The 22,367-nt window shown below is 39.2% G+C and overlaps 1 protein-coding gene across 4 annotated transcripts in view; it reads left to right on the top strand.

The window, feature by feature from the left end:
- The window catches only part of LOC136838823 (uncharacterized), a 185,043-nt gene extending 169,375 nt beyond the window's left edge, over positions 1 to 15,668 (top strand). For 3 of the 4 annotated variants that reach the window (XM_067104443.1, XM_067104444.1, XM_067104442.1), the window contains one exon: positions 10,641 to 11,995. In XM_067104443.1, coding sequence (XP_066960544.1) covers positions 10,641 to 11,414 — 774 coding nt within the window. In that variant the 3' untranslated portion in view covers positions 11,415 to 11,995. Of the gene's footprint in view, positions 1 to 10,640 lie in introns of all 4 variants that reach the window. The other variant, XM_067104445.1, reaches the window with a different exon arrangement.
- Positions 15,669 to 22,367: the final 6,699 nt, after the last annotated feature.

The raw sequence follows: 22,367 nt of genomic DNA, 5'->3' as shown, positions 1-22,367 counted from the left end.
TATATATAATTATATATATATTATATATTATATATATGACAAAGGAAAAATCTATTTCTGGGGGAAGACCTGTGTCACCCAGTGAAATTGGTTCCAATTAGCACATTTCTGGATCGGGGTCCCGTGTCAGCCGATGAAAAAGTCCATTCAGCACTTATTTCTAGGTAATTCCGTTGCTAGATACCAGAGAAAGCTAAATGAAATGCTGGAGTTACTACCCCCAGAGCGAGCTCCATCAGATGGAGTCGTGTATGGAAAAGGGTGAACTACAAAAACACGGAACCTTATCCTATAGAGATCCCAAGGTCAAAAGTCCCACAGGGAGGTGCCGTTACAAACCCATGTACCACCCGTGGACAGCACACAAAACACCGCTAGCCACATTCCATTTCAGCAAGCACCATCGTTCACACGTTTTTTCGTTGTGCTTTTAATCTTGTGCCTTTTTGCATCATTATGGCTTCCTCACAAGGTCTTTCGTCACCTAAGTTGAGTACCAATATTTCGTTTTTTAGTTGAGGCGATTGAGGCTCCTTATTTCCCTTTAGTTTAATAATTAAAGGGATTTATAACGCCTGTCTCGATCTCCTCTCACGGCCTCACATGACCTCCATGCGTGGTTCGTGATCTTGGGTCGCCCTGTTTTTCGATCTTTTTCACGGTTCCTCTTCGTGTTTAGGAGCATTTTCCTTTTCATGAGGTCTAATTAGTGATTTTGATTGACTAACGTTTGTTTCCCTTTGCTTCGAGTTGGGGGCTGGTGTTTAGGCGTCGGGCTTCCCTCTCGAGCCTATTCGCCTTTTATCAATTCATTTACATGCCTTATTTTTGCCCTTCTCTTCTCTTAGCTTCTGGGAATTTTATTTACGTTTGTACTTTTAAGTTTTTTTGTTTTCCCTTTAACCCAGTGTTCGGATGCATTTGATATTTGATGATTATCATGGATGTTTCTTTTGTTTCGAGGCGGCCATTTCCCTTCACGTCCACATCGTGTTGGGTATGGTCCTCCTCTTGTTTTGTATTGTTATATTTTTACTTTATGGGTTGGTGTTAGCTTTGGTTTTCCTTTTTGGGGCGTTAGGCTATTGCCCCCTTTTTTTCCATGAAAAAAGGGAGGGGGATGGTCGTTCGTTCTTTCCGTTCACATGCCCTTCTAAGGTTTTGTGTTCGTTTTTTCCATGTGGCGCTTTCCTTAAGTTTTACCAGGGTCTTCTCCTTTATGTTCCCTTCCCCTGTTTCGGCTTTCTGCGTAGGCTAATAAGCCTCTCGTTAAGCTGGAATAGCGAGGACCTCATGTTGCTTCCCTCTCCTGTTTGACTTTTCGCGTGGGCTAATGAGCCTCTTGGTTAAGCTGGGATAGCGAGGGGCTTCATGTAGCCTACCCTAGTTTGGTATTTACTTAAGGTTAGTTCTAGTTTTTGGTTATGTCGACCCATCCTTTCCTAGCCTATAGCCTATGCCCCCTTCCTCTGCATTGTTTGGCCTCTCCTTGGTACGGTCCGTGACTTTACCTTTTTACTCCCCTCCGGGGACTGTTAGTGGCCGGGAGAGCTTCCCCTCTCCTGTCCACCATCTTTGGCATCTTTATCTCCCTGTTCCCCCTTGGAGGAGGTTGTCCCTGTTCCTCTCCTGCTTCTCTCGCGTTTGCTGGGTAACGACTCAGTCAGCGTGTGGGCGGGAGGACACGGAACGCCCGGATTGTGCATTCCCACTCTCTGGTCGTTCCTTTTCGGTTCTTCCTCCGGGGTTTCCATTCCTCCCCTTCATACGTCTTCTCCGGCGTGTCGTTTAATTTGGCGACACTCCGGTTCAGTCCCTTCTTCGTTGCCAGTTAGAGCTTTCCGCCTGACTGTCTTCGTGTCGGGCTTTTGACGTTCCCTGACCTTAGCTAACTACTGTCTTCTATCGGAGCGCATTCCTTGCTTCCCGCTCCGGCGGTTCTAGCGTTTATCGGTCTTCCGTTATCGCTAGTTTCATATTATTTTTAGTTGCCGGGAATACGCTTTCTCCGGACAGTTTAACCTTCCCATTTCATTTCACTTTGTATCCGTCACTTACTTTAAGGCATGTTACTCCGGCTAGTTCCGGTAAATTTATTTTGTTTTATTTATTATTTTTTATTATTTTTGTTTTTGTTTTTGTTTTGCTTGTATGAGTTTTTACCAGGTTACCTCCCGGATCATTCCGGCTGGTTTCACGACTTGGTTTAATACTGTGTTGCTCCGGCACACTACTCCGGCACCTTACACAGTGTACTCATAATCTCATACTCTTACAGGTAGTACGCTGCCAAGAAGAAGGGTGCTCCGCAGCCCTCCATCAGGCCAGCGGCCACGAAGTTTGTCGGTCTCACTCCGGATGTGCGGTCCACGTAGGGGATCTTATTGTTTGGCACCCTGACGGATGTGATGTTTGCTACGCTCTTTACGAGCAGGCTATCGATGATTCGGTAGGTGATCATGCATCTTTCCTTCTTAGCCAACTATAATGTTTACATTTTTATCGATTCCCTCCGCCTTCAGTAAAACCACAATAATGTTTTTCTTCCGGCAGGCTGACCGCAAGTCTCGTGATTCTTCGATTCAGGCCCTTAAAGTCTGGGTTAGCGGCTTTGGGCGCAACGTGAGGAGCTGGCAATCCCTACATACTCTCGAAGGACATTTGTAATGTCCTTTTTCCCAGCGCTTGGATCACAGCTTCTGTCACCGACGGGTTGCTGCTCCGTTGATTGCCGGGATTCGGGAGTTGACCCAGCCCTCTCCAGACGGTTCGGCTTTGAGCGGCGGCGCTCCGGAAGACGCCAGGAACTCGATCTCGGCCTTGAGTCTCCGAGCATTATCCCAGAGCATCAGGCAGGTAAGGGGGTAAGTGAGGCAGGTTCTTCACTGTTTAACTCTCCTTCTTCCTCTGTTGCTTCTTTTAAAGGCTTCTCTAAATCTTCATACCTTTCGGGCACGTCTGGGTCTATTGCCCCGAAGGTGAAGTCCGTTAAAAAGAAAACCTTACCTACTCCGGCAGGCCGATATGGGGTCCCTCCGGCGGCGGCACGGACGACGAGCCCCGTTCCGTTGACGAGTACAGCCTCCCCTTCCGGGTCCCAAGCGGAGCCTCAATCACGTCAGGTAGTTCCCCCTCCTCCTCCTTTGGATACACTTCATTTCTTTGAACAATTCCTGGAAAGAATCGACGCGAGATTTGAGAAGATCGACGCGAGGGTAGACAGCAAGCTGTCTGGTCTTGCTTCTTCTTTTCAGTCTCTTTCGAAGAAGGTGGAATCTCAACAAAGTTCTCGTTCTAGGTCTCATTCTGTTCCTGACCCTTCCACTCTCCCTCCCTTTGATCTAGGGAATCCTTGGCATCTCGCCCTTTATGCTCCCAGTGCACGAAGGTACTCTTACCATAGAGGGTTTAGGCACGAGGAGAGTGGAAGAGTTAGAGTTCTATCCTCCGGACCTGACATCTCCCTACACTGGTTTTGCCAGGCTGAAGGGAGAGGTTTGGAACAGGTCTGATAAAGTCCCTAAGGAGACGGTCATCTATCCTAGGGACCAAGCCCAGTCGTCTTTGATGAGGACCCTTACGGAGTGGCAAGCGGAGAACACTAAGCTCACACCAGCTAAGGGAGTGTTCACTATGTTCACTCTCAGTGATGTTCTCCTTCTCCCTTGCGCTTCGAAAGTGGCCTCCCTGACTAGCCAGGCTTGCTTCGAAGGTAAACCCCTTCCTCATCTCCGTGAGACGGACCCTACATCTCTCGTCTTTCCCGGAGGCACCGACTTCTGGAAGGGAGCCCCTAATACGTTTACGGTGACTCGGCTTGACCCAGACTGCGCCTCTGATCTGTTCAGTGAGCAGCTCCCTAAGATCCCGGAGTCGCTCTTGAAAACAGAGGCTGATACTAAGGAAAGGCTCGCCAGGTCTTTGAACTCTTTGGCTTTAGCGGAAGCAACTTCTTTGGTTTACAGGGAAGATCCATTATTCCAGGTCTTGACGAAATCTCTCTTGGCGAGTTTTCAACAAGATCTGTTTGACTTTATGACTGCCCGACTGGCCTGCCGGAAGCACATCTTTTCAGCAGCCACAGCTGCTTCTTAAGAGTTCGATCTGGGGTGCTAATCTTTTCCCACAAGAAGAAGTTGATGCAGTCTTATCTGAGGCAGCTAGGGTCAATCAAAGCCTCCGTTCCCGTTGGGGTCTGCCCTATAAAAGGAAACAGTCTGATCTCGCCAGCCCTCCCACCAAGTCCAGTAAGAAATTTAAACACTTCAAACGTCTTCCAGCTCAGTCCTTGGTCCAGGTTCCTTTACAAAGTCAGCCTTCGACCTCTTCCTCCCATCCTCCACCTCAGTATGTCCTGGTAAACCCGGCACATCAGTCTTTGGCTGCTCCTTCCTATGTCTCCTCCCAGCTTTCAATCCTGCATATGAAAGTCAGGGGAAATTTCGCTCAGACAATCAACCAGAGGCAATAAGCCCCGTGGCTTCGCTCGGGAAGGGGGAGCCCCGCTCCTCTCCCAGGAACAGGGAGGTAGAGGCTCCAGAGGGGGAAGCAAACACAGGACCGATGACATACATCCTGTGGGCGGGAGGCTGTACCATTTTCGAGCTCGGTGGACCTTCTGTCCCTGGGCTCAGAGTATAGTTTCCAAGGGCCTAGGCTGGAGTTGGATCGACAATCCCCCTCCACCAGTCAAGTTTTATCAGGCTACGACCAAGGATCTCGAGGACTTTGTGGAGGATCTCCTACAGAAACAGGCTATAAGGAAAGTGAGGTCTCTGAAGTTCCAAGGCAGGCTCTTCAGTGTTCCAAAGAAAGGTTCCAACAAACGGAGAGTAATTCTGGACTTGTCCCGTCTGAATTCCTACATTCGTTTGCGACAAGTTTCGGATGCTTACTGTCTCCCAAGTTCGGACCCTACTGCCCGTGGAGCCGTAACCACCTCTCTAGATCTTTCCGACGCCTATTATCACGTCCCGGTTGCGAGAAGGTTCTCCCCCTTTCTGGGGTTCAGGCTCGGAAGGCAGGCATATTCCTTCAAGGTGATGCCTTTCGGCCTCAACATAGCCCCAAGGATTTTTACCAAGTTGACAGACACGGTCGTACAGCAACTCCGATCTCAAGGGATTACGCTGGCCGCGTATCTCGACGACTGGATCATCTGGGCATCCAGCGTCGAGGAATGCCAGAGAGTTACATCCGTGGTGGTCAATTTTCTAAAATCCTTGGGCTTTCGTGTAAACAGGAGAAGTCCCGCCTGGTTCCCAGCAGTTGTTTTCAATGGCTAGGAATCCAGTGGGATCTGAATTCTCACAAGCTCTCTCTTCCTCCTCCCAAGAGGAAGGAGATAGCCAGAGCAACCAGACAGTTTCTCAAATCCAAAAGGGCCTCTCGGTGGACCCAAGAACGAGTCTTGGGCTCCCTTCAGTTCGCTTCGGTGACAGACCTGTTGCTGAAAGTGAAACTGAAGGATATCAACAGAGTGTGGCGGAGTCGGGCAAATATCAGTCTCAGGGACAAGGTGTCTGATTCCCCACATCTTGAAGAAGCGACTCCGTCCTTGGTCGACTGTCAAGAGCCTGTCCAAGTCAGTCCCCCTTCAATTTCCTCCTCCGGCATTGGTTATCCACACAGACGCCTCCTTAAGTGGGTGGGGAGGATATTCTCAACACCAAGAAGTACAGGGGACTTGGTCCCTCATGTTCCGCCAGTTCCATATAAATGTTCTGGAGGCCATGGCGGTCTTCCTTACCTTGAAGAAGCTTCTTCCCCCCAAGAAGATTCACATAAGACTGGTTCTGGACAGCGCCACGGTAGTCCACTGCATAAACAGGGGAGGTTCAAAATCGAGCAGGATCAACCAGGTAATGATTGCACTTTTCTCCTTGGCCTGCAAGAACAAGTGGCACCTATCTGCCACCCATCTTGCAGGGGTCCGAACGTCGTCGTAGCAGATTCTCTCTCCAGGACAACTCCCCTCGAGTCGGAGTGGTCCCTAGACAGGGGCTCGTTCAATTGGATCTGCCAACTAGTTCCGGGTCTGGAGGTAGATTTGTTCGCAACCAAGCTCAACAACAAGCTCCCTCATTACGTAGCTCCCAACCTGGACCCTCAAGCTCTTTTCACGGACGCAATGTCATTGGATTGGAACAGGTGGAAGGTGATCTATCTGTTCCTCCAGTGAACTTGTTGTTGAAAGTCCTCCACAAACTGAGGACGTTCAAGGGTCAAGTAGCTCTAGTGGCTCCCTACTGACCAAAGAGCAGCTGGTTTCCTCTTCTACTAGAACTGAAACTTCGCCACATCCGAATCCCCAGTCCGAAACTAACACAAGTAGTACAAACTCAGACTGTGTCAGCTTCCTCAAAAATCCAAAATGCCCTGGCTTTGTGGACTTTATGAAGTTTGCGGCTCAAAGGGATGCTAACGTTGATCCTGTCAATACCATGTTTTTGGAATCAGATAAGCGGGCCTCCACTCTTCGTCAGTACGACTCAGCAATTAAGAAACTAGCACTCTTTTTAAGAGAATCTGAGGCTACAGTAATGACCATAAATTTAGCAATCTCCTTTTTTAGATCACTGTTTGAGAAGGGTTTAGCCGCTAGTACTGTTACTACAGTCAAGTCGGCTCTACGAAAAGTGTTCTTGTATGGTTTCAAAATTGACCTCACAGACCCTTACTTTTCTTCCATCCCTAAAGCATGTGCATCGTCTGAGGCCAGTCATCCGTCCACATACGGTTTCCTGGTTTCTAAATGACGTGTTGAAGTTAGCCTCAGATATCGATAATCAATCCTGCCCCTACCTTTCCTTGTTGAGGAAAACGTTGTTTTTAGTTAGCCTGGCTTCGGGTGCTAGAATTTCAGAGCTGTCTGCACTCTCTAGGGAACCCAACCACGTCGACTTCCTTCCATCAGGGGAGGTTTTGCTGATTCCTCACCCTACCTTCCTGGCCAAAAATGAAGATCCATAGCATAGGTGGTCGCCTTGGAAAATTCTCCCTCTGCCTCTAGACCTGTCCCTGTGCCCAGTTCATACTTTGAGGGCTTATTTAGACAGGTCCTCTCACATCTCTTCTGGGCCTCTCTTTATCAGGGAAGGAGGGGGTAATCTCTCTATGTCTGCTATTAGACAACAGATCCCTTACTTTATCAAGCAGGCTAACCCTGACTCAGTCCCAAAAGTTCATGATATTAGAGCTGTGGCCACCTCCATTAATTACTTTCATTACATGAATTTCACGGATCTTACCAGGTACACCGGTTGGAAGTCACCCTTGGTTTTCAAACGTCACTATTTGAAATCCTTAGAAGCTCTTAAATTCTCAGCAGTCGCGGCAGGGAACGTTGTCCCTCCCTCTGGTTCCCTTTCTGATTCCTAGTCATTTCCTCCTCCACTGCCTCAGTTATCCCCTTACGGTCATTTCAGTCAGGCTTGCCTTGACTTCTCACCTGGCTGTGTTATCCATGTATTTGTCTAAATGACACATTTAAGTTATAAGGTTTTCAATATTGTATAGTTATTTTGTTTATGTACATTTTTCACATTGTCATGTTAATTTTAAGCTAACATCAGTTTCTTTTGTACATTATTGTTATTGTTACTAGTGATTAAAAAGTTTCTTTTTGGACCTTCGGTCTTCTGTTCCCCTTAGAATTTTTATCTTTTTAGTTTAAGAATTATGTTTATTTCTCTGTTAATTTTTCATCGGCTGACACGGGACCCGATCCAGAAAAGGGATTTTGACGAAGGAAAAATCTATTTCTGGAGAGGGGACCGTGTCACCCGATGACCCACCTCCATCATGTGTCATGTCCCTCCCATAGTAAACATCATTCTAGTGGGGTGTTGCTTTCATGGAATGCGGCTAGCGGTGTTTTGTGTGCTGTCCACGGGTGGTACATGGGTTTGTAACGGCACCTCCCTGTGGGACTTTTGACCTTGGGATCTCTATAGGATAAGGTTCCGTGTTTTTGTAGTTCACCCTTTTCCATACACGACTCCATCTGATGGAGCTCACTCTGGGGGTAGTAACTCCAGCATTTCATTTAGCTTTCTCTGGTATCTAGCAACGGAATTACCTAGAAATAAGTGCTGAATGGACTTTTTCATCGGGTGACACGGTCCCCTCTCCAGAAATAGATTTTTCCTTCGTCAAAATCCCTTTTCTAGGTTTAAGACTGCTATATATACCAGAGAAAAAGCTATGTAGGATGCTGGAGTTACTACCTCCAGTTCGAACATCTCATACAGATGTCGGTATATACCAGGGGTGAGCTATTACGCTTCCACAGGCCTTCGTCCAATAGACTTCTCAATTCTCAAAGACCCAAATTGGATGAGCCGTTACAAACTTGTAACTCGGAATACTCACCCGACCGCCAAGTAGGCGTCATCACGAGACTGACACGTCATTCCAAATTCCAGCATCCTACATAGCTTTTTCTCTGGTATATATAGCAGTCTTAAACCTAGAAATGTGCTAATTGGAACCAATTTCACTGGCTGACACAGGTCGACCCAGAAATATATATATATATATGTGTGTATATATATAGTGAATGAGAAAAAGTTACAGAAAAATGTCATGATAGCTATAAAAATGGATGTATGAGAGAGAGAAATTAGCCCCCTATTCAGATCATTTCCCACTAGCCCTAGATCAAATAATAAAGTTAGCTGAATTATGTGTATCAAATAACATCTTTTCATTCGGGGAGTCATTCTACGGTATAAACAAAAATTTGCATGCAGCAGGGGCAGCCCTTAAGTCCTATTTTAGCCAATCTATACATGGAATATTCTGAACCTGTAATAATAAACGCAATAAAACCTAAAGACGTGCTATGGATGAGATATGTAGATAATATCTTAACATTTTTGGATAATAAGTAGGGCAATTTCGATGAATTCCTTAGTGCCTAGCATAAAATTTAAAGTTTAATGGGAAACAGACAACAAAATTCCATTTCTTATGTTTTAATAATTAGAGACATGACAGAATACAAATTTACCATATGCAGAAAACCAACTTTCTCTCTGTCATACATCCATTTGTATAGCTATCATGGCATCTCTGTCAAAATTAGCGTAGCAAGCAATTTATTCTTAAGAGCCTTATGGATTTGCTCCCCGGATCTCCTGGAAAAGGAAATTGAACTAATCCATAAGCAGCTGTCATCTTTAAAGTACACAGACCATTTAACTGAGAAATCGATTCACAAAGCAGACACTATTTTCTACCGTTCCCCCCATAACAAGACCAGAGAGACGCCCAACAACAAAATAATAATCCCACACCTGGACAGGATTAAGACATTGACACAGACACTTGGAAACTCTTAACCCTTTTGCTTTTACCTGCCCAAATACCTTAGCTAAACCCCTGATTAATGTCCAACAAAATCCAGTCCCCAAAGACACAGGAGTTTACGAAATCCCTTGCCTCGACTGTGACCAATCTTATATCACCTTCACATGCAAATCACTCCCCCAAAGATTAATACAGCACAAAAGTTCAGTTAGGTACGGACAACAGAGCTCAGCTAGTTTTAACCACATAAATAACCATAACCACAGAATAAACTGGAATATGTCTTGTATAATTTCTAGCAGCAATTGTCGGTTCAAAAGCCAGATGGCGGAAACAGCCTTGATTAAACAAAGAAAAGTAATGAAGCTCTCAAGAGGCACCTGGGATTCAGATATTGTAGATAAAATCTTCCTTCAACCAGCGATTAAGAAGAATTAAGAGAAATTGTCAACTGGAGTGACTTAATGGCTGACCTTTGGATCTTCTGATATAAATACCACTTTTCTGTAACTTTTTCTCATTCACTATTTACCTGAGGAGAGACAGTTTGGTCTCTGAGATATAGCCTTTATTTTTGACAATTTGGCATTTCTATGGGCTCCCTTATATTTGATGGAATTCTGTTTTAACAGAAAATATTTCATTCACATTATATATATATATATATATATATATATATATATATATATATATATATATATATATATATATATATATATATATATATATATATATATATATATATATATATATATATATATATATATATATAATCACATACAGTAATCAAAATTGACTGCATTTTTACCAGTCAAGTCTCAGATCTCAAAGGGTTAGTATACAAATGTTCACAGAGATCAACTGCTAATATTTCTGAAGACAAGTCATGAATCTCAAAGGGTTAATATACAAAGGTTCACAGAGGTCATTTGCTCAACTGCTGATATTTCTGAAAAAAATTCTAGTTTTCACTTAGTTTTTCATGTTTTAATGACAAGTTGAAATAAGTATCAACTGAATTTTTGTCTTTAATTTACATAATATAAAAAGTTTATCAACTTTCTGGAGAATTTGCAGTGCCTAACATTCGTCTACAGACAACTTGTACCCTGTACATACTTAACTTTGTGTAAAACTAAAACTAGAAAGCTAGAAGTAGGATAATTTAAAAAACATTCTATATACTGTACAGTACTCTAGATGAAATGCATTACCTCAAGTTAAGCATAACTTTCTAGTACTATTTGGCTGTAAAATGAAAAGTTGAATTTCCAGACATTGGAAGAATAGTGTATTTTTCAACTGCTCAGAAATATATTTCATTACAGCTTGACGGGAGAGTGCACTTCAAGTGGAATGTGATCTCTGCCAAAACAATACAATGGTCGCAAGATGTCTACAAGAATAATTCAGTGCCACGAGGTTTTGTTGTAATTTTGAACTATCTGTTTTTACGCACCCCAAATGAAAGACAAGGTGCAGAAGTAGATTCACAGAATCTAAAAATACTTTTTACTAGAATGGGTTATATAGTCTGGCTTTATGAAGATCCTAGCATGGATGAAACTCATAAAATATTGAGGGATATTCAAGCTCATCCACAACTAAATGATGTGGATTCTTTTGTCTGTATCATTTTAAGTCATGGGAAAAATGACACCATTTTTAATACTACAACACAGGAGGTAGATTTAGATGACATAAGATACCTTTTCACCAACACTGCCTGCCCAGCACTCACGGATAAACCAAAAATATTTTTGGTGAATTTCTGTCGAGGAAACGTCAAGGAGAAACGAAGTGATATTGAATACGACAGTAATTCACCTGAAGTGTCAGAGGCACCACAGGATATGTACACTATATATGCTAGCATCAAGAAATTCAAAGCTATCAGAGATCCTGAAGCAGGCACACTATTTGTGCAAGCATTGTGTGAGGTGTTTGCTGAGAATGCTCATGACACAGAACTCACTTCACTCTGTAATAAGCTCTCTGATACTATGAAGAGAATAGGGGGTACAACTCCTGAAGTGCAGTTATATGGTTTTAATAAAAAGTTTTATTTTAACCCATTCAACATAGAAAATATGAATATTTAGCTTTTTCATAATAATACTCTGATAGCCATAGAAACTTCGGGAAGCAGATGAAATATGAGTCATTAGTTTAATAATTAGTTTAATAATAATCTTGATATGTAATGTCATGAGCAAAGTTTTCATGTATGTTACAGGGATTTAGTATCTCGTGCTCTCTGAAGTGTTCTGATACGAACCACTGCAATTGCTCCTTGATATCAAAAGCCAATTAGAGGCTTAATCAGTTTTGGTTGGAAGTTGTGGGGAAGTTTGGTGGACTGTATTGTGTTTGCTTTTATTTATCCTGTAGTGTAGTAAATGAGAAATATTTGGTTTATGGGTTCAGAATTACATAGACTAATGCAATCAAACCAGAAATGGTGCCAGTTTTTTAAGAAAACATTTTTGTTGAAAGTAATTTAATAATTATATAGAAAATGTGGTTTAGGAATTAAGCCTATAATAACTAATGCAGTACTGCTGATTTAGAGTTTACTTGTGTATCATGTACAATTGCCTAAAGTAATGTTTTAAAATTATCTACTGAAGGTTTTGTTCACTAATAAGGGAATAATTCTTCAGAATTAAATATAAAAAGTTGATTTTCTGTTTAGAAAACCAACAAGCACAAAGGGTTTCTGGATAATTGGTACGAAAAGAAATTCAGTCGTACAAAATATTTTGAAATGAACACTGCATTCAGCAGTGATTATTTGAAAAAATTTAAACGAGGGAGGAAAAAATTTTAAGTTTACAGCATAGAATGGAATTTTATTTTTTCAATGGTTAAAACTTGTACATACTATTCAAATTTAAGTAACCACTTATACATGCTACCCAGTACTTGCCATAAGCAGCCTAAAATGAGATGATGAAAAATTTTCACTGAAAAGATGAGGCTGGTTATTAACAGACCTTACAGTACAGTTGCTAAGAACAGCCATTAAGAAAAAACAAAAAATTAAAATAAAGAACCACCACGTTCCTCTTTCTCTCTCAACTACTGCTGCAACACATTCATAGTTCAATGACAGCTCAGGCCAGCCCTATAAGAGTCGAGTGGTTTGATTACACTACTTATAAAGTACTCTAATAACTTTTATTACACACAAGCCTGAAAATGTCAGTTCTAGTTGTTGGTTGATCATCCAGATTGAAGCAGTGATGTACAGTACTATCTAATGAGAAAAGCTGACCCTTGATTGCTTGTAATAATTTAGATTATTCAGGTTAAGTTGAATGAGTTTTTATTAGTAAAGGAAAACTGGATTTTATTCTTATACTTCGGAATGGAAAAGCGCTCATTCTGATTGAACCTGTATAACAAGTTACTAAGTTCACTGCATCTTGAGACTTTTTTACTATAAGTGGTAAGTTGCCACCTGGCATTACATATTTATCAGACACTGTTCTGTATGCCATGCAACATTAAAAGTATTGCAAAACTTATAAGTTAATTAGTTGAGGATTACTTCAGAAGTTCATTAAGCATTTAATGTTTAACCCCCGGGGCTGGTTGTGTAATTCATGAACAATACAGTAAGAAATAATAATGAAATACTTTACAACAAAGCAGCAGCAGCAACACCTGCCTCTTGAGTGTTCCTCCTAGAGGGAAAGAAGTAAATCTTCCCTCCAAAACATTACTGTATTTGCATTAAGCTTAGGTTTATTTCAGGTCCACAGCATGTTTAGTTTTAGCCGATTCTTGTGTGATACACTGCATTAAAAATTTAAAATATATAAATTAGGTTCTTCGGTAATGATGCTTGGAAAGTAACTATAACTATTATATGATAAAACCAGAGTGCTGTGAAGTTGACCCACAGTGTGCTTTCAAGTTTACTGAGGTGGTTTTGATTGCTAATGCTAATTAAACTATTATATGATAAAACCAGAGTGCTGTGAAGTTGACCCACAGTGTGCTTTCAAGTTTACTGAGGTGGTTTTGATTGCTAATGCTAATTAAATTATTTTATGTAAAAAGTCAAGAAGTCGTTGGGGTTGTATAAATTATTTTATGTGCAAAGTCAAGAAGTCGTTGGGGTTGTATATTACATATGCTTCACATTTGAACAATTTAATGACATTTAAATATTGACCACTTAACAAATTCCTTCATATCAGAGGAATTTAATTTGTATACACAGGTATCTACAAATAGTGAGTGAATAAAATGCTGGTATGATTTGATAATCATCCAACATTTCTAAAGAATCATATACTGTGATACATGTCCTGTACATTATATATACAGTAAAATACAGGTGCAGTTCTTAATGTTGTGATAAATTTATTAAAAAATATCAGTGCCTTAAGTCTGAAATCACAGGTGCTGTCTTGTAATAGGATAATACTGTACAGAGCATTTATTATCATAATATCAATTTTGGAACTTTAATTGCTCAAGGGCTACTCTTTCATGATCCTTATGTAAGTACTGTATGAGTTTATATTTCAGGAAAAGATTAAGAATTCATTATCTTGGTTATTTGGGCAGGTTCCCAGTATTTCATGGTATTTATTACTATATTATTCTATTATAGAAAACCTTATAAAGTTACCAACAAAGTTGGAGCCAGGAATTTATCCAGATCATTATTCTCTTTCTACATTTCCCAAAATTACAATCATACATTCGTGAGTCAGTGGAAGGAAGTAACTTGTACATACCGGAAACTTCAAGGATTGTTTTTCAAGTCCATTTTTCTAATTTCACTTTTTCTTCCCAATGGCTGTTTATTTCTTGATCTTCCAGTACAACACTGAAAGGCCTTTCTAGTCCCAGTGGCTGGACTTTGACCTTAAATACCATACTTTATGATGGCTAGACTCTTGTTGACAATGTTTTAGAATATGTTAGAATATACCAAATGCCTTTTCCTTAATATCACAGGGATTTCTTTTTTCATTACTAAAGTTGTCATTTCTACTATTCAATAAACATTTCATAGATTATTTTAAATAGTATTTCTTGAAGTTTGTGAATTTGGTGGTTAATATTTAATGTAAAGTGGATTTTCTTTCATAAAGAATTATGCCTTTGTCACTGAATCTGCACATTCAGACTTCAGGAAGGTGGAAATATTATTTAAAATAATTAGTTACTGATTTATGTTAACTATGGTCATCTATCCAAGCTAAATACAGTATAAAATAAAATATATTTCTTCTTAGGTAAAACAAAGCTTGCCAAAATGTTTTAAAGAATGAGCAACATTAGTAAATCTTTTGGTATGAAGACTCATTCAGAATATTAGGAATATTGTATATATTATGTCAGCATGTAAGTAAGAGTTCCTTTTAGTGATGCATTACAAGAATTTTATTCTTCTGAATACGAAATAAATCACAGATTTGATATTTTATCTATGCAGTAATTACATACTATACGTAAATCAAATGCATGTCACACACACAGTCACAATTTACCCCAATTATCTGAATTTATCACCCTACACCTTTTCTTTTACATTTCATGTCCAGGATAATTGCATGCCTAGGATAATTGATTCAATTGTTGCAGCTTTAGAAGCAAATCAAATTTGCAATTTACATTAAACATTCATATTTTCATATTTTATCAAATACATCCTGAAATGTGTATGTGACTGTAAATTTAAGTTGTAGTAAGTGCAGCTCAGCATCCAGTATTATTATTGTACATATCTATAACAAATTTAGCATGTGTATCCATCATCTGCATGCCATAGTTTTTAACATTTTTATTTGAGAGTATTATTACTGTAGATATCTATAACCAAATTACCCAATGTTTGTTCAGTTTGCATGCTCAATTCATTCAGAACATATCTGAAAATATTTTAAATTAATGAATTCAAACAAAATCATGTTATGGTACTTGCTGGAAAATGATTGTATGCAGTTCTATGTATGTAGTTTTATGACAACTGATAATAGTAATTTTACTAATTATCTGCATGTGTATTATCTGAATGGACTGTATCTCACAATTTTTGGGGACTGGGTCTACAATGTCATTATGTAAGGGACTCTTTAGGTTAAATTAAAATGAGGGCTTCTTTGTAACATTGTTTTGCTTATTGAGTAACTCAAGAAAGAAAGCCGTCTCTGGAGGAATTATTTTACTCCTACAGAATTTATGGATACTAATTGTTTTTGATTTATGGCATGTTTTAAACTATATGTTGATCAGATAGTAATGTAAGTGAACTCAATAAAATGAACTAAAGCTAAACTTTCAGATGAAAATTTGGATTCTCATGTCTTCATAAATAAATAGTAATCCTGCAATTGATTTTTCAAACTATAAGAAACATTAGTGTGCTTAAGGGTGTTTAAACTAGTAGTAACATCAAAGGTTTAACGCTAAGCTTCAAGAATTGATCAAAAAGGTATCTACAGCTTGATATGCATTTTGTAAATTGCAGAGCATAAAATTTCTACTAAATACCAACACAAATTATGGCACTTTACAAAATCATCATCAACATTTAACATATTGTCTTACAGCCACTGTCCTGCAGCTGTCCAGTAAAAACTAGACTACTGGAATAAAATTGTTATCTGGATACATCAGTAAAATTCTATACAAAAGTTCAGAAAATTTAATACTTTTCTGTATTGTGGGTAATGTAAAAAAAGGAGTGTATTACGAAATGACATGGAAGCAATTACTGCATTAAATAGTACCCAAAGTATTTTGGTTTCGTAAATGTTTACTATTAACTGGATTACAACGGTGCACAAGATTATGTAGAATACCTGCATATATTGAAATTCAGGTTCAGGCCATGCAGGATAAGCACTCTTGACCAACAGACAGACAAGCAATCTCTTTAGGTACAAACAAGCATGATGGCCTACCTTTGCACTAAGTTTGGCTGAAATCATTCAACCATGTAGGACAGTGATGACAAGGTAAGTGTTATAGATACACTTGACAGACAGGCAGTCTCATTTTAGACACATATAAGCATGGTGGCCTACCTTTGCACCCAGTTTGATTGAAACCCTAACACTTATGATGGCTATCCATTTTTAAGGAAGTACGTTTTGTGTGATTTCCAGATTAGAGCCAGCATCGGGGATAATTTTTTAAAGACGGAAAAAAGACAGTGGAGTTAATTTATAAGAAATCTGTCATGAAGATTTCAATTCTTGGCCCTATGAAACTGAAGTCATAACTGAAAATGAAAAATGTACTGGAAACAAAGCAGTACTACATTGAGATCTGGAAAATTTACAGTGACACAAACTTGAAGCAAGGGACAATCTGCAAGGTAGCTTCAGAGTAGTCAGTGGTTGAAAATAATAAAGGTGAAATAAACTCGTCTAACATTCTACTACTTAGTACAGAATTTGAAATACTGTCCATCAAAGCAAGCTTCACTGGACACTAAACTCTCTAAACCTGCCAAGCTGAGAATCGAACTTGGGCCCACCAGTTGCCGTTTGCGTAACAGGAGAATAATAAAAAAAAAACAAATAATGACTAATTAACAAGAAAATGTTATAGTTAAGATCGTGCCTCTGACAAAAAAAAATTTCTCCTTAAAATTTAAAAATTCAAAATGTGTAATGGTGCAACTGACCAATCAAAATGTGTAATGGTGCAACTGACCAAACAGAAACCAGATACAGAAGGGGTACACAAGAATTGTGTTGTACTCGACCTGCAAAATTATCATATCAGTGGACATTAACACTAAGAAAGTTCAAAATATGATTTCTTCTTTCTTTACGGTAAATTTGATGGATGGCAGTAAGTTATTCTGTTTGAGAAGATTCTTGTGGCAGAATTCCTTGTAATAATTTTTCCCAAAGAATTCCATATACTGTAGCACATATTAATGTACTACGGACAGGAGAGAGTAGTTTATCCATAGCCATTCCAGATTTTTGTACATAAAATGCCCTGTTAAAACCAAATTTAGTGTCTTTTATACATAACCATACAAAATCAATGATATCCAATAATGTGGAACGAATATTATAATTTTCAGACTATTTTTTCAAAAAATTCCAAAAGATTATGTACAGGTACTTTTGTATATAAACATCAAAACTAACCACATTAAAATCAGAATTCAAATGCAAATTTTTCAGTTTATTTACGAGTCACTGTTCTTTGAGTGTGTGTGTGTTTTAAATGCTTCCAACCAAGGTGTAAGTACTTTTACATGCCATCTAGATAAATTGTACAAAACAGCCTACTGAACTAATGATTGGTCTAACAGGATTGTTGATTCTTTGTTTACCAAACCATACAAATGGGTAGGGAGATGCAAATGCTTTATTAGCAGCTCACAACCTTCTAAAATAGAATTAATCTGATTTCTTAAACACAAGTTCCTGGTCAGTCTGTACACTGTCTAATCAGACCTCAGTTTCATATAGATATCGTTTCATAAGCCCATAATTTTGTTTAAATTGTCACTTTTATGTATGTTAGAACTGAATTAGATTTATCTGCCTTTGTTGCTTGCAATGATTCATCTCTTTTTAGGGCTAGAGAAAATTTCCTGGAACTTCAGGAAAAGAAGACTTGACAACAGCATTCCTTTACAAGTACTGTATTGATGTCTTCATGATAAATATAATCACCACACAAATAAAATTTTGTCCTTACTAAACGATAATGATACTTGAGCAAAAAGGGGTCTGCACTCTTACTGAACTCATTTATAAGTAAGCAAATTAAATTTATTGTAATGGCCTGTGCGCATGGTTGTGTTTATAATACTAGTAGTGTGGCAATGAAAACACTTGCCTCACTTTGATTCAAAAAGGTGGCAGTTACATATATGGGAGTGTTTTGCTAAATCTCATTGTTGAGCTATGAAAAAAGTGAATTATTATTCATTTAGCAGTTAATTTATTGTAGTGGGTCACTGCTGAGAGGGCATGAGATCAGAATCCTCATCCCAAAATACTAGCTCAGATTGAAAGGGTAACGCTGGGAGTCATCCAGCACAACTGATCCTTGGAAAAATGTGAGACGAAAGAAGTTATCATCATAGAATAATAATAATAATAATAATAATAATAATAATAATAATAATAATAATAATATAAAAAGTCACAGACATCAAAGACCCCTGAAAGCACAAATCCGAGATGTTCACAATATGATCTGTGAACTCTGTGGTGTTCAAAAGGTTTCCAAGAGGTACTCTTAAAGCTGTTGGAAGTGTAGAAGCGAAGAAAGAGTGAACAGTTACAACATAATGCGAATGATTAGATGACTAGTAAAGTCATTAAGATTTAAACCACATGATTACATCTACTTTATAGACTAATGCTCTGGGTGAGCCAATCGGCTGTTTAATTACATTAAGATCATAGGTTCTGGGAACACAAAGGCAAAGAGCCCATATTCTAAGGGAATGTGCAACCAAAGTGAGTGATGCTGGCATATAAAGATGCCTTACAAAGCCTTGAGGGGAACAGTCTATTTTCTACAATTTGGGCTACAAAAAGTGGAGCTTCAGGGAACGATATACACAGGAGTTTTGGAGACTACTGATTTATTCCCAGGGTCTGATCTGCTTGTTTGTTTCTTCTCCAGCTGCATCTTGGGGTGCAATTCCTTGCCACTCTGTCAAAACTGTGGTGCTATATCCAGAAAATATATTGGCAGGGGTGCCCTTTTTGTCCTTGTCTGAAGGGGCACTTTAGCACAGTATTAGCCTGTGTCACTCCATCGTTATATTAGTTCTGGTCTTCTCTGGCTTTGTAGATGTCGTGGATGGCGTGTTGCAAGGTCTTGGAGGCCTACTTCCAATCTTAACAAGTCACACATGGTTTTTTTTATAATGGGAATTGAATGAATATTTTATTTATGGTCCTTAATTTAGAGAAGTATCCATGTAAGTCCATGGCTTATTCCGTTATCCAGATTGCTATATGTAGCAGGTTAACCAAACTAAAATGAGAGAAAATGCTACAGACACCCGAGTCAGTAGCACAGGTGTAGATATTGATTCAGTATGGCATCTTCTCTCAGTTTCCTTGCATTTGTTAGGATGCCATTAAGTCACCATTAGCCTACCTGAGTTTTCTCACAATATGATTAGTTGGAGGTGAACCAAAAAAGCGCTTGCGTTTCTGAGGTTGATATAATCACTGTTCTTCTGCATATGTTCATCTAAATCTTATATAAGTAGGCTGGGATCCTTCTCGAAAAAGTAGAAAGTAATCTTCTCCCAATAAGCAATGTTCTTTTGCGAGTTAGGCCAGGTATTCACAATTAGGTTTACCAGACAGTTCTGTCCATTCACTGAATCTGTGTTAAAATTTACGTGCAGATGACAATTTATGGGAGGAGTAAGTCCACTCACCAGAACAGATGAAGTGATGGAATTACCTAAAGTTCTTCCAACCAACTGACATGTGATTACATGTGTGGACAGGTAAACCACGATTTTATGACAGTTTGCCACTGGATTTCGCCTGGGAAGGATCTCAGCCACTCTGATCAGAATATGAATAAAATATGTTCAGGTCCAAATAATTTCATTGTTAGATCCCGCAGTGCTATTTGTAGGCCCGTCTGAGTCCAAAATTATATGATAAAAAATGTAAGAAATGTAAATAAATATTTCCATTAGATACAGATAATTTGTTATAAGCCCACACTCAAGTGTCCTGCCTTTTTATTAAAGGTGTTACTACTGAAAGTAAGCTTCAGGAGCTTCATGATTCATTTCATAAATAACTGAACCAACACCCAGTTTCTAATTTGAACTCATGCATTAACATTGCTTTAATAAGCAATGTTTAGACTTTTACGCATTTTTGTTTCTTTACTGTTATTAAGTTAACTGCTGCAGCAACTAATCTATACAGCTCCACCTCCTCATCGTATCATCCCGCGGGGTTTCCATCGGTGCTGTAAACTGTTGACACGATGAAGGTAAGACGAGAACTGAGGACAATGACCTCAAGTTGATGGTCTGACTGACAGTTTTACTCTTCATGTGGATGCTCAGCTGTCGAAAAGTTGCAGGTGAACTGACGGGTAAACCTGAGTGTGAATACACAGCCTTACAGTAACTATCAGTGGGCAGATCATCCAGATAGTCACAATCAGTATTGCCAAAATGTGGAAATGTGGCCTATGGCGTGTAAATTTTGATGCACAAGATGATCGTGTGCAGAAGTGGCGTCTTCATTTTACAGTCTGCCACACCAAGTGTGGAAAAAATTCCCACACTCTTTTTAGGGGTTTATTGTGGTCAGATAGGCCTATATTATTTTCTTATATGATTCATTGACCTATATTCTCAGTCATTTGCATATTTATATATATGTTCATACAAAAACGAAAGAATGGTTGGTTGTTTACGCTGAATCATGAAGCCGCAGAAGTAGATTGAGCGATGTCTTGACTGACATGTCGAATGCAGATGACAAGAGAGTGACAGCTTAAGGTTTCCATCTAGTTACGGTAACTTAAATCAATTTAAAACTGTTTTTATAAATGTAAAAAGTTTTTGTGATTAACTTGATGAAGGAAGTTTATGGGAAATGATCCTTAGACTGTGAAGGAAAACATATATCCTTTTACATATGTTAGATTTTACCGATGTTTGAATGAATTTAAAATTTAGGCAAGCTTGGAAGTCAGTGGTTTGGAAATGTGGCAACACTGAGTCACATCATTGTCACAACACTTGCCTGCTAGTTGAGCGGTTGGGTACCACACATCAAAAGCAGCAAAAAAAAAAAAAAAAAAAAAAAAAAAAAGGTCCTATGCATAACTAACCTTATCGTGGTTTGACCTATTTGGGACCATGCTTTAACTCTTAGTCACCAATGTTGCTTGCGCCAGATTGCTAAGGTCTCTTGAATTAAATGTCTATAACGTTTAATTTTTACTCGTTCGTAGGCAGGATCATTAACTATAAGCACTTTTTTCCCGTTTTGAAACCAATACGTGGAAAAGTTTGCAGCAGAATATGCTAGACCAATAAGGCATTAACAACTCATACATTCGTGAATAATTGTAACTAAATATATTTTTTATTAAGAAGTAAATTTACAGTTTCGTTAATAGAAAGCCGTTCTTAGCTTATCTGTTTCTCCTTAAAATTGACAATCAATGACCATAGCAGCAATGTGTCAAAGTTAAACGTTTGTGTCTCAGATGTAACGTTACAAACAACCCCAAAATAACAAAGACCATACATGAGTGAATGCATGAAAATGGTGCTGTGAAAGTATTCAGCAATTATCTCAAGCCAGTAAAGAAGACCTAGCCCCCACTCACTGTAGGACGTTTTGGAGACTACATAGGGATTCAGAGCCGATGAAACAGTTTTTCGGCAACAAATTTTTATCAAAGCATCGGATAAAGGTGGAATTTGGCAAGTGTTTATTTTATAACCCTATCTAATTTTTGCAAGTACAGTATTATCCATTACCTAAATCCGATAGTTTTGATATTTATAGAGTAAAATGAAGTCGCCGATGCCGGAACCAAGAAAATCACAGACATCCTAAAACAATTCATGACATAAACATAATATGACGTCAAGAGGCTCCGCCCATCCACCAGGTAGGCAGTGAATGGATATACTTACAGTCTAGGCTTCAACAAAGTCAATAATGGCCAGCACAATATGGAATTGTCCTGGTGGTTGCAAGACTGCATTTGTGCTACGGCTTGCAACTTCGTGTACAAGAGAGAAAACTGGTGGCAAGATTTACTATAGCGTGAATAGGTAATTATTTCTGCAGTGGGCAATAGTTACTTGGCACCCCAGAAGTGTGGGCAGGAGCTGTTAAACAATATCCATGAGAGCATGGAACCAGTCATCATTGACATCGCTGGCAACGATGAGGATGGGGATAATGACCTCTTCCTTGAGGGTGACAATGAAGATATTTTATAAATAAATTATGAATAGTGCTAGAAGTTTTATCTGTATATATAAAGCATATTTATTAAAACATTGATTGTAACAATATGTTCCTCATTCAAACTGA

This window comes from Macrobrachium rosenbergii, chromosome 5 (genome assembly GCF_040412425.1).
Source record: "Macrobrachium rosenbergii isolate ZJJX-2024 chromosome 5, ASM4041242v1, whole genome shotgun sequence".
Lineage (NCBI taxonomy): Eukaryota > Metazoa > Arthropoda > Malacostraca > Decapoda > Palaemonidae > Macrobrachium > Macrobrachium rosenbergii.
This window is presented reverse-complemented; position numbering and strand designations above follow the sequence as displayed.